General features: G+C 40.2%; 1 protein-coding gene across 1 annotated transcript; it reads right to left on the reverse strand.

The window, feature by feature from the left end:
- Positions 1 to 321: 321 nt before the first annotated feature.
- Positions 322 to 13,549, reverse strand: LOC117386718 (uncharacterized). The gene is made up of 5 exons (XM_033984127.2): positions 13,477 to 13,549; positions 7,679 to 7,942; positions 7,289 to 7,552; positions 3,932 to 4,090; positions 322 to 1,934 (listed from the first exon to the last, which is right to left on the reverse strand). The coding sequence occupies exons 1-5, from the start codon at positions 13,544 to 13,546 to the stop codon at positions 1,870 to 1,872; spliced, it is 822 nt and encodes a 273-aa protein (XP_033840018.2). The 5' UTR covers positions 13,547 to 13,549; the 3' UTR covers positions 322 to 1,869.
- Between the last annotated feature and the right edge of the window lie 229 nt (positions 13,550 to 13,778).

Genomic DNA, 13,778 nt, shown 5'->3' on the forward strand with positions numbered 1-13,778 from the left:
TTTTGAACATATTTGGGATCATAGCTTATGGTAATAGTAAAACCCAAAGTAAAGTACTATGGATCAGACCTGGACGACTGAGGGATTACACAGACATCATGACTTATGATTACCCGTAATTCATTATTGTAGTGCAGCATTTTATTTAGCTGTTGTAGTTTGAACCATTTCAAACAGATCTGAGCTTTGGTTATTTCTCTCTGTTATTAGTTTGTGGATAAATTGATTTAAATAATATAAAAAGCCAGTCTTTCAATTGGCTTTGTTATATGAAAAAGATTCGGATTTCATAAAAGAACCAAAAGTCCCAACACTAATATGAACCTGAATGAAAACGTTTTATTGAATTGGTTTGTCAGCTTTATTTGTCAATACTGATAACAGGAAATACATGAGCTTTAAAAAGGCCTGTACCTGATTTGAATTTAGTCTAATCAAAATAAATGCTCTTTACATCACACACTATTCAGTAAAAACATTTTCTCAGGTAAAAACTGTTGTTGAAGCTACAAACAGGGTCATCTTTTATCATCCAATTGTCAGTAATGAGCACATTGTTACTAGGAATCATGGGAAACCACCACCTGACTCTCTCACAGAGGCTTGTTACTCTGTCATGGTCCATTTTTAAGCATGAAATAAAATGAAATTACAGATTGAGATGAATAACTATAAAGCGACACCTGCCTGACATGATCCCACACAGCAGAGTTTGTGTCATGGTGCAACATCACAGGACGATGTGGGCGGGGCTAAAGGTTCAGACTAAAACATGGTTTAAAATCAGGTACAGGCCTTTAAACATATGAATCCAAATGTACAAAGACAGATACAGAAATATGTACATACACAGTGGCAGAGTGGTTAGCTTAAAAGGCCTGTGTATTCTTGAGCTTTTAACAATATTTAGTTTGAATTATGTTTTGTTTTTGTTTTTTTAAGTGCATATGACTGGTTAGAATACTTTTTCACTAAAACCTGGTTAAAATCATTGTCCTTTAAAAAAGTAAGTAGTTGTAGTAGTTATAGTTACCCGCTACTATACCCCCAAAAGTAACTGTGTTAGTTACTGCGTGAATTACTGCGTTAGTCAGTGCGTAAGTTACTGCATTAGTAACTGTGTAAATTACTGTGTAAGTTACTGCGTTAGTTACTACGTTAGTAACTGTGTAAGTTACTGCATAAGTTACTGTATTAGTCACTGCATTAGTAATGTCGTAAGTTACTCCATTGGTCCGTACGTAAGCTACTGCATTAGTCAGTACGTAAGTTACTGTGTTAGTCAATGCATTAGAACCTTCGTAAGTGAGTACGTAAGTTACGGCGTTAGTCACTTCGTAAGTTACTGCGTTAGTTTATCTGGTAATTAGCTACTTTAATCATACACAACCTATAAAATTACTAACAAAGAAAATGTCAAAAATGCACTTTGTTCCTTTTTTGTCAAACAGCCACTTCACTGATGTAAAAATATGATAAAGTTTTTCTACAGGCACAATCCCACAAACCAAGTCAGAATTATAAAAACATAAAAACCCACTTTAAATATAAACATGTGTCTGATTTTTAAAGGTGCACAATCCAGCAAGTGGCACCACCAGACCAAGTTACATGTCAGGTCTGTGGAGAGTCGACCCCACTCACAGAAAGAAAGCAGAAGATTTTATATTTTTAAGCAATAAAAACACAATAAACACAATAAATAGATATAATGCCACACTGTGACGCATTCCAGGGAAAGTGATATAATTTCCATGGAGACAGCGGAAAAAAGACAGAGTGTAGCTTTAAGAGCTCAAAGAACAGGCAGATGTTGATCTTAGCTTTATTTTAACTGCCTTGATCCATTCCATGCGCCCTCTGCTGGCGTCAGGCGTCTCTGATTCTTCGGAGGGAAATTTGCTCGGACGCCTGCTGCTTTTGTTCAGCTCGTGCTGAAAAAAACAAACCAAAACAAAAAACTAAATAACATTTTCAAACCATAACAATCCAGCTGCTCATCTGACAAATGCTCTGATTATATTTGCAACCGTCTAACCAGCGCCCGGCAGCCTCAGAGTTAGCGTCGTTACTTCCTGTCTAGTTGTATTTCTATAGAGTTTTTACCACGTCACACTAAAATGTGTGAATATTCACAGATCAGGGACAGGAGGCTGTGGGTGGATGGAACGACACATTAAACACTTTACACATAAAAGGAGAGCTTCACCGGAGCACACGTCTGTGTTTAAAGAGAGATGTGCCTCAGTGCTAATGCTAATGCTAATTTTAGGTATAATACATGTTGAGTGGACACTGGTGCACGAGGGTCAGACACACTGAGCTATTTGCAAATGTGCAAAAAATGAAAATATAATAACATGCAAAATGTGTAGATGTTCTGTATATTTAGGTGTATATTTTATTATTTCACATTTGCCTCTTTGACAAAAAAACCCCAATTTTTTTGCATTTATTGTCAAGGTCGTCTTAAAAATGTCATTCCATGAAATGGACATAGATTTAAAATGTTATAACATTCCCACTAACAACATCTGTCTACTTTTAATATATTTATTGTGAAGTTTCATTTTCAGTTATTGCTAATTAATCTACCAAACCTATTTTCTTTTATTTATGTGATTATTTAACATTTTAAATAATCATTACTTTAAAATAGCTGCATATATAGTTAGTTAAATAATAAAAAATAAATTGAATGAATGTTTCACCAAATGGCGTCCAAAACTGTGTGATCTGTGCTTCTTTAGAGTCGTCCAGGGCCGTCATCACGACACATGAAGAAAAAGATCACTGTCCAACATGTCCCTTTAACTTGTTTTAACAATATATCAACTATATTATCTATATTATCTATATTTAAAATATTAAACCTGTTTTTTAGTCTTATATTTTGTGTTTGTGTTATTTCCATTTTGAAAATAATTCTATATGTTCATGTCAAGGCTTTTTAAAATTTTGTCACAGAGAAAAGTTTGTCACTTTGTATAATTTGTGCGATCAAATATTATCTCTGATTCTGTGTGACCTGTTCCATTGACACTGACATTTCATTGACATTTCAAAACTTTAAACCTATAATATTCTTTCAAATTTGGTTTCTTATTCCAAATGTGTATTTGTACAACTAAAGTGATATAAAAAACAAATCCATTTAAACAATGTAGCTTTACATTGTTTAAATGGATTTGTTTTTTATATCACTTTAGTTGTATATGTTATATGTTAATAATTATAAAAGTTGTGGCTTCTGGACACAAAACTGCAAATGTCACGTCACTGACACGTGTGTGTGTGTGTGTGTGTGTGTGTGTGGGGTGTGTGTGTGGGGGGGGGAGTGTGTGTGTGTGTGGATGTGTGTGTGAATGAGTGTGTGGTTCCTTGATGTAAAAAGCTTTTTCTGCTTAGAAAGTAGAAAAGATATATAAATGTGACCATTTACCAGTGTCCCACCTGCACCTGACCAGAACTGAAGAAGCCCCTTGGACGTGCGGCCAAACATCTTCACTCTAACACTTTTTGCAGTTGACAGAATTGAAGTTGTTCTATTTCAGTTTTAAGTTTCATTAAAGGTGAGTGTCGACTGAGACACAGTGGGCTGTGCACAGAGACTTTGTGTTTTTTAGACTCATATACTTTAAAGGTGCATTATGTAACTTTTATCATGGAAGGATCTCCACCTGCTTGTCTCAGGATGTGACTGCTTTGCCTGGAATGTTTCACAGTGTGGCATTAAACTTACCAGGTGAAAGAAGACCTTTGAGGCACAGTTACCACACGTGTTTTCAAGTTATTTTTGAGTCATAAAAACTCCTGTAATTGAATAAATTACATATGATTTTAATTTAATGCCACGGTGGAACATTCCAGACAAATCAATAATGGACCCTCCTCCAGAAAAGTGACGTAGTGCAGCTTTAAATGGCTGTACCTCGACTCCACTTGCGGTAAATGGAGATGCTGATGCAGAGGATGATGGTGTAGAGGAGGACCAGCACCAGGAAGCACACCAGTCTGGGCACAGGGATTCCCATTAGCAGAGCAGCAGAGGAGGGTGGGGCTGTGGGCGGGGCAGAGGTCAGCGGTGGATCTGTCAATCAAAACCAAAGTATGACGTTGTCTGCATTTAACCCATCCTCACCACGATGACATGCACGACATCATTCAGGGTCACAAGAGAACACAGTGTAAAATGTTCACTGCCTGGACAAAAAAACACCGCCACCTGGATTTAACTGAGCAAACAGGTCTGAGCCTCCTGCAGTTGGTCAGGTCTAGGTTCAGCAACAGTCTGTGCTCAAAGAATGAGGTCAGCTGACACCTGAATATACTGAATGACCAGGTTATTCCTTCAGTGGATTGTTTCTTCCCTGATGACACGGGCATACTCCAAGATGACAATGCCAGGATTCATTGGGCTCAAATTGTGACAGAGTGGATCAGGAGCATGAGACGTCATTTTCACACATGGATCGTCCACCACAGAGTCCAGACCTTAACCCCATTGAGAATCTTTGGGATGTGCTGGAGAAGCTTTGTGCAGCGTCAGACTCGACCATCATCAATGCCACATCCTAATGAAAAATGAATGCGACGCTGGATGGAAATAAATCTTATGACGTTGCAGAAGCGAAATCGAAACAATGCCACAGCAAATGTGCGACGTAATCAAAGCTAAAGGCGGAACAACCAAATATTAGAGCGTGTGACCTTTTTTTTTGGCGGAGACTTTTTTTTGGCCAGGCATTGTATTTATAAAGGACGGACGAAAGGAAATATGCCCTAAGCATAGACTGTATAAATAAGAGGAATGAGGGAGTGAGAAGTCACCCATTAGGTTCAGGTCCAGCCAAATGAAGCTAATCGAGGCTTGCAGCTATCGCATATAATCTGGAGCCGAGATGCATATTTGGGAGTCCAAGTGTGAGCATCATATCAACCAAAGAGCCAATCAGGAGTGAGGTGGTTGAAGGCAATTGCTAGTTTGGCAGGAGACGGGCACTTAGCAAAACTGGCAATTAAACCTGTTGCTAATGCTAGCAGGGGTGACCTTGGCGAAAGAAGGCACCTGATTAGTTTGTTATTAATGTTCATAACTTGATTTACAGACACAATCGTGAAATAAGAAACCCAGGATCATGAAGAGCAGGTTAATATGAACATTTTAAGTTCAGAGAGATGAACCTGACAGCAGCAGTAACAGAGAGGCGGGAGAACAGTTTTCAATAGAGAGTCGACGAAGCCGAATCGCGCCCATGTTCACTTCCTATATGGAATGCAGAAGCTAATGAGCTAGCAATGTCTATTCATTTATACAGTCTATGACCGTAAGTAGGAAATAGTGTGTGTTGTGGTATTTTGCATCCCCTACATCAGGGGTCTCAAACTCAGTTTACCTGGGGGCTGTTGGAGGCAGAGTTTGGATGATACTGGGCCGCATTAGGTTTTCCACAGGAAATGCTGTTAAAAAAATGCACCGTTCGAAGTGCCGTTCGAACGGTGCATTTAAGGGCTTACGTAACTTCCGCCGCGACAAGTGCTGCTGAAAATGTGTCATGCGTTTCCATGAAGATCGGCCGTAGCCGGAGCGTGCATCCGAGCACACTTCACGCACTGCTATATACCGTCATGCACCGCGCCTACGCAAATGGAGTGCGCTACGCAGTACATGTTCAAATGTAAGTACTGGTTTATGTCACCTACAACACTGCGACATGAAACTGTTGCTACATGAAACTGTAAAATCTGAATAAAGATATATACAGGCTGTGTGTTTAATGATTAAAAAACCTGTGCAGCTCTGGCACACTCACGTATAGAAGGCATAGAAGGTAAACAGCGCCCTCTACTGGTATTAAAGTGGTTTAGCTACAGAACCCTTAAACTGCAATATCCCACTTTATGTACAACTAATCTGTGTTCTCTGGTTTATAGACTATGAATGTAAAAATGATATTGTTACCTCTGTCTCTGGTAATATGTTTTAACAAGGTATATTTTGTTAAAGTTATGTAGAAGCTACAATTGGGAAAAAAATCAGCTCGAACCTTATATTTGCCTATTGATATTCAAAGGGAAAGATTAATTCCTTTCTTCATTCAATTTAAACAGAAATAAACGGCTGCGACGATGACACCTTGACTCTTCTTCTATTAAATAATAAATAGTTAAAAATATAACTAAGACAGACAGAGGTTGAAGTTCGCTCCATGTCCCATTTCAGCACAAAGGCGGGTACACGGAGGAGTCCCCTTCGTTGGCGGGTACTTCGAACGGCACTTTGAACTGTGCATGTGGCGAATTGGGACACGGACGCACCGTGGGTTTGACCCACAAACCCACAGTGCAACCCTATAATTGGTCCGGGTTATCGGGGACTGTTATTGCTGATGGACAGGTCACACTTCATCACACTGCACTGAGCTCCTTACTTTTCTTTTATCCTGCTGCGTATGCATCACTTTGATTTATTTTGTCAGAGAGAGAGAGAGAGAGAGAGAGAGAGACCTTATATTAACTCTCTAAGTGCCATTCATGTGTGTGTATAAATACATGTATACAGTTACACACATTTATATACGTATATATATGTATAATGTCCTGCTCGGCAGCAACTTAAGAAAACGTTTTTTGAAGTGCTGTGAACATGCTGGGACGAATGTGTGTCCAATAGAAACGAGGCACCAGTCAGACACGGAAGAAAACACTCCATGACAACACTGCTGTAACTTTCACTCATTGAGAAATGTTTCTCTGCATCAAGCCTGATGTCCTGAGAGCCATATACACCATACTAATATTAAACTTTCATATTAAGGCGGGGGCCACAAACTCGGGGCCCCCGGGCCGCAATTGCTGCGAGTGTGAGACCCCTGCCCTACATAGTCTCAGCAAGGACACCTCCAGTTCACTGTTGAGATTTCTCTGGTAGTTATGGTGTCATCCCACTATTACAGAATTTGTCCTTTAAATTATCATTTTCTTTGCTCAGCTCGTTTCACTGAAGCGGTCTGCTATGTACTTCACAGTCTATCTGGGCCAGCTTGTCTCCAGGCTGCCCTTCTTAGCCCTTAAGTAAACCTCCTTGTGTGGAAGTATAGTCAGACTTGAATGGCCGATAGGAATGTGCAGTGCCTGAAGTTTCAATTCTAGCTGCAACCGATACATGCTCTTATGTCCTTGGGCAAGACACTTTCCCACCTTCTCCATGTGTGAATGTGGTGTGAGTGATTGCCAGTGGTCGTGAGGGCAGAAGCATTCTTATAATTATTTCACTAATGTCACATACCTTTTGGCTTTACAACGAGGCGACTCTGCAAGGACCGGGCCTTCGTTGGGTGCTCACAGTGATACAGGCCCTCATGCTCCCGGGTCACAGAGGAAAGCACCATCTGACCTCCAGGAAACTCCCCCTTAAAGTCTCCGTTTAAGAAGAAGGAGGTGTTGAAGTTTGAGGTGGCAACAGCAGATCTGGTCTCTTTAAAGGAACATGTCAGTGTGATCTGCTCTCCCTCTTTCACTGGGAACAATGGACTCTTCAGGATCAACTTCTCTGGAAATTACAAGAGACAGGATAACCACTTTACCACAATAACTCAGGGAGGACATGCACACTCCACTCAGAGAGATCAGGAGTCTAACCCACGACCTAATCTACTCTTTGATCCAGTCTTCTTACCTTTGCTGACGGTGATATTGGCCGCAGGACTACACTGGGTTTGGTCGTGGTTCTGACACCAGTAGAGCCCAGAGTCCGAGACCAACAGTGGACCCTCCTTGCAGCCTCCCTCCTCAAGAACACCCCAGGACCCTCCACACTTTTCTGGGGTGACCTCGTAGCGGGTGCTCCTGTAAACCGTCCAGGACTTGGAGGGGCAGGAGACGATGAAATGCTCATAGGGGTGGAATTGTGTGCTGTCCGGAGACACACTCAGAGTGACAGCTGAGGAAGAGAGAGACATATTCTGCTAAATAATTTAGGACGCACCAATTCAATACTGGTATTGGATATCGGTTCTGGTACTGAAAAAATGTGTGGATCAACGATCAGTTCAGCCGATATCCTGATATCCTTGTTTTAGGTCAATGAGGATTACCAAAATTATTTCTATTTGTAAATACCAGACTAATGAGAGAATAATTTTTTTGACTTTTTATTTTTAGATTTTTTATAATTTTTTCAAAGTCAGAAGTTTACATACATTGAATTAGTATTTGGTACCTTTGCCTTTAAACTGAATGACTTGGGTCCCATCCTCCTGACAGAACTGGTGTAGTTGACGCATGTAGGCCACCTGGCTCACACGTGCCTTTTCAGGTCTGCCATACATTTCCAATAGGATTGAGATCAGGACATTGAGATGGCCACTCCAAAACACTGACTTTGTTATCCTTAAGCCACTTTGGTACCAGTTTGGCAGTATGCTTCAGGTCATTGTCCATTGTTAACATCCTGAATGATGTCCTTAGATGTTGCTTCAGTATTTCAACATAATGTTCTTTCCTCATGATGTCACCTATTTTGTGAAGTGCACCTCCTGCAGCAAAACAACATGATGCTGCCACCCTCATATTTCACACTTGGGATGGTGTTGTTTACTCCAAATAAAACAATGCTCAATTTTAGTCAGACCACAGGACATGTCTCTAAGGCTCCAGGTCTTTGCAGCTGTGTTGCCACCTACGGGCTAATAATTCATTTGAAGTTTTTCTATCAGGATTCAGAGCTCACCAAAGCACAGAAACTGCACTACACAAGTCACAAATGACCTGCTATTTGCTGGTGACAATGGACTGGTCTCAGTCCTAATTCTGATGGACCTCAGTGCAGCGTTTGACACCATCAACCACAACACTCTACTGCAGAGGTTAGACTGTGACAGGTGTCAGAAGGGCAGCCCTCAGTGGGTTTGTTCTAAGGTAGCCTATGGTCTGCCACGGGGTTTTGGGCTTGGTCCAATCCTGTTCACACCTTATATGTTGCCGTAATATCATCATTCCAGTGCTATGCAGATGACACACAGCTGTACTTATCAATGAAGTTCTCTTTCTGACACATAAAGCCATAAAGAGCATGGCCCATCGTATCTGCACGATGCTATAGCACAATATTATCCAAACAAAGCACTCTGCTCTCAAAATGCTGGTCTACTGGTGGTTCCTAGACTGTTTAAAAGCACAGTAGAGAGCTTTCACTTACCAAGCTCCTGTGTTATGGAATCAGCCCTGTCCATGTTAAAGATTACCCCACAGCCTCTACATTTAAGACCTGGTTTATAATGTTCCTCATTGAATATGCTTCTGGCTTATGGCCAGACCAGTAATGAGCACAAATTAAACCTGCAGTTTTATTTGAATTGCCTTAGGAGCACCTATGCTGGGGGAATTATGGTAACCTGAGCACTGTCCTTTCTCCTGTTTCCTCCTATTTTCCCTGTCAGTAACATTCACTATTCCTGGAGTTCGTTCATTGATATTCACATGTTGTTCCCTGTCCCGCTCCCCTCTGTGCAGTTGTTTCACATGCCTGGTCGCTGACCGCCTGGTGTTGACTGGACCCTAGATGCCTCTCCTGTGCCCTGATCTTGTTCCGTGGAGCTGGATCCTTCCTTCCCTCACCTGGCTGTATGACCCAATACCTGGCTAGGATGACCCCTACCCTACTGTGGATAAGCCTCCCTCTGTCCCTTAGTTGAGTGGGCTCTGGCCCTAGGCTTGAACTCTATCTGGATGTACATTAGTCCTGGACACATCTGCAGCTGCCTGTCCAAGGGAGTGGATCTCTCCTTCACTGTGGTTCTCCTCCAGGTTTCTCTTTTTTCCACTGTTTTTTTTTTTTTTTTCCTTGCCGAGAAGGAGGGACTAAGGACAAGGGATGTTCTGGGACAGTCCTCTATTTTCTTGTTTCCTGTTGATTATTCTGCTTGTCTTTTATTGACTGATGTCTGTTTCATTGTTGTTTCTATCTTTCTGCTGTTCAATTCTCATGTTCAGCCCAAAGTGACAACTGCTGTTGTGATGTTGGGCTTCATAAAAATACATTTAATTGAATTCTCTCACTCCTCAGTGACAATAACACCATATCTGCACCAGTCTGTCACCAGCTTCACCAAGTGGTGCTCCAATAACTTTGGAGGTCGGCACGCTTCAGTAACAGCTTTATCCCTTCTGCCATCACTGCTCTCAACAGTCTGTAATCCTAAAGAGGTGTGTATGTGTGTGTATGCATGTGTACGTGTGTGTGTGGGTGTGTGTGGGTGTGTGTGTGTGTATGTACATGTCTGTCATTGAATTTGTGTAGCTACATATTGGTTTGGTTTGGTTTGGCACTGCACATTATACATTATTTTATCTGCAGTATGTGAATATCAACCTTGTGGTGAATTGTTCACCTGCTGTGTCTTTGCAGCAAAACCGCCAATATAGTTATGATTATGAAGTAATGTGTGACTTGTTCACAAATTGGATTCTCGTGAATGAGGAAAGCGAATCACTCATGAGCATAATCCAGCATAATCAAAACAGAATCAAAGTTGATCAAGTTGTTTCTGGACAGGAAGGCCAAAGATACGTCTTTGAGAGTTGGTTGGTTCTCATACAAGGCACAGGCACAACTAACACAAAAACTCTGTAACTTGCGCAATGTTCCTTTTGATGTACAGTTGAATCCAGAAGTTTACATACACCATATAAAAAGACACATACACTTTTTTTTCTCACTGTCTGACATGAAATCAGACCAAATGTTTCCAAAATGATTTCTATTTGCTAAATGGCAGAATAATGAGAGAAGGATTTTTTTATTTTTTTTGGCAATTTTCAAGACTTTCTTCAAAGTTAGAAATTTACATACAGTATGATTACTATGCATTTAAACAATTTGGAAAAAAACAGATGATGTTGTCATGTCTTCTGATAGATTTATCTGAGTTCATTAAAGACACACATGAGGACGTATCTGAAGACACATCTGAAACACACTCCTTTGTGTAACATCATGGGATCCCATTTAGTTGGGCACTGGGAAATATCAGGAAGAGAATTCTTGACTTGCACAAGTCTGGTTCATTCCTGGTGCAGTTTCCAGATGCCTGAAGGTGCCACGTTCATCTGTTCAAACAATTATACAAAAGTATAAACACCATGAGAATGTCCAGCCATCACACTCTGGAAGGAGACAGGTCCTGTGTCCCACAGATGAACATGCTTTGGTCTGAAATGTGCAGGTCAGCCCAAGAACAAAAGCAAAAGACTTTGTGAAGATGTTGCTGAAGCTGTAAGAGTGTGTCATCCTCCACAGAGAAACGAGAACTGTACCTACATGGGCTGAAAGGACACTGCAGGAAGAAGACATTACTCCAGAAGAAACATAAAAAAGACAGATTACACTTAGTAAATACACACAGGGACACAGACCTTAATTTTTTTAGACGTGTCCTGTGGTCTGACAAAACTACAATTAAACTGTTTGGCCATAATGAGCATCGTTATGTTTGCAGGAAAAAGGGGGAAACTTGCAAGGCTGAGAACACCATCCCAACTGTGAAACACGGGCGTGCCAGCATCGTGTTGTGGGTTTGTTTTGCTGCAGGAGGGACTGGTGCACTTCACAAAATAGATGACATCATGAGGAAAGAACATTATGTTGAAATACTGAAGCAACATTTAAGGACATCAATCAGGAAGTTAAAGCTTAGGAGCAAATGTGTCTTCCAAATGGACAACGACCTGAAGCATACTGCCAAACTGGTAACAAAGTGGCTTAAGGATAACAAAGTGTTTTGGAGTGGCCATCACAAAGCCCTGATCTCAATCCTATTGCAAAGGCATGTACGAGCAAGGCAACCTACAAACTTGGCTCAGTTACACCAGCTCTGTCAGGAGGAATGGGACCAAATTCCTGTCAGCTATTGTGAGAAGCTCGTGGAAGAATATCCAAAATATTTGACCCAAGTAATACAGTTTAAAAAACAGATACTTATGAAATGTATGAAAACTTCTAACTTTGAAGAAAGTAATAAAACATTGTCTAAAAAATCCTTCTCTTCATAATTCTGGCATTTTGCAAATCATTTTGTTAATCCTAATGGACCTAAAACAGGAAAAGTCATGTCAGACAGTGAAAAAAACAAAACAAAACATGTGTCTTTTTATATAGTGTATATAAACGTCTGGTTTCAACTGTACATTTTTATACACTGTTAACCATGATACAATGATTTTACAATAAGACTTGTAATATCCATCTCCCACATCAGACAAGGCAAAAATGCAAAAACCTCCAGCTAAGGTAGTTCTGACCAAGACTCACGATCTGGACATGGGTCCCACTGCACCATGAAAGGAAGAATCAAAAGCAGAGATTTCCCTACGGGGACAATAAAATGCACTTTATTTTACCTCATCTAGAATGACACCCGGGACAATTTGGGAAGAGGAGAAACTTTCAGGAGCCGATTGACATGCTTCAATAATAAAATAATATATTTTTGGACTATAGGAATGTGAAGCCTCGTTATTGTTAATAAAATGTTTTTGTCAGAAAATATACAGGCTTTCTCTGCACCAAAAGTTGTGTGGACTCAAACGGATCTGGCAGGAGCTACAAGTTTCAAAGTTTGTGGTTATTACATTTGTATGAGTTATTAACTGTTAACACATAACACACATGATAATACAGATTACCATGTTATTGTTTGTTTTGAAAATGCTATATTCAACAAAACCAACGTATTAATATGTTTTATAACATGAGGGGAGAAATGGCTAAACTATTCAAACATGCATGGATGACATCTTAAACCTGTTTATGATGAGGGAATCATGTTATTACATGTGAGATTTGACACTGCCAGTCAAAGTTTGGACACACCTCATTCAATGTTCACTACTTTGTACATTTTAGATACATACAGATGTCAACTATATGAAGGATGTATGGACTTATGTAGCAATGGAATAAATCTTAAATAAACTAAATATTTTGTTTATATTTTCTGTTCTAATTGTCAGAGTGTCCTCCCTTTGTCGACAGAGCTGCAAACCCTTGTCCTTCTCTCAAAGAGCTTCATGATGTAGTCCCTGAAATGGTTTGTACTTCACAGCTGAGCCACATCAGGGTCAAGTAATACCAAACTTTCAAACCAGAATTCAAAGCAAAGGGTGGATATTTGTTATGTTTTCAGTCTAAAACAAGTCTTGAGTTCTTCTATCTTTTGTTTACTACACTCCATACGTGTTCATTCATAGTTTTGATGCCTCCTGTGGTAGTGCAGATATTTTCTTAAATGTGAAAAGTTAGAAAAGTTAATGTGTGAGTAAATGTTACCTACATGAATCAAAATAAACATTCTGAATTAAAGTGACTGAAGTCATGATAAAACATAACTATATCCAATGGGCTTTTAATGAGAGAAACATCATTTAAATTAAAGAAATATTAAATATTATTAATTAAAACTGAAAAAGTCTTGTTACCTGTCACTGCACAGACCAGAGCCGCTGCCATTCTCACTGTATGAAGCTGAAAACAAAAGTTTAGCCACATCCTCATTTCTCCTGAACAGGAAACTGCACATATATGAACTGACACTGATGCTGTTAACTGAGCCTCAAGGTCACAGCATAAACCACAAAAACAAAACACAGTGACAGTTACATCTGCAGCCACTGCGTCTATAGGCAGACACTTCATCCACCTCATCATGATGACAGTGTGTCACTCTCTCCTCAGAGCAGGACGCCCTCCATGTGTCTGTGAACGTCTCCTCTGCATTTGA

Source organism: Periophthalmus magnuspinnatus, chromosome 18 (genome assembly GCF_009829125.3).
Source record: "Periophthalmus magnuspinnatus isolate fPerMag1 chromosome 18, fPerMag1.2.pri, whole genome shotgun sequence".
Lineage (NCBI taxonomy): Eukaryota > Metazoa > Chordata > Actinopteri > Gobiiformes > Gobiidae > Periophthalmus > Periophthalmus magnuspinnatus.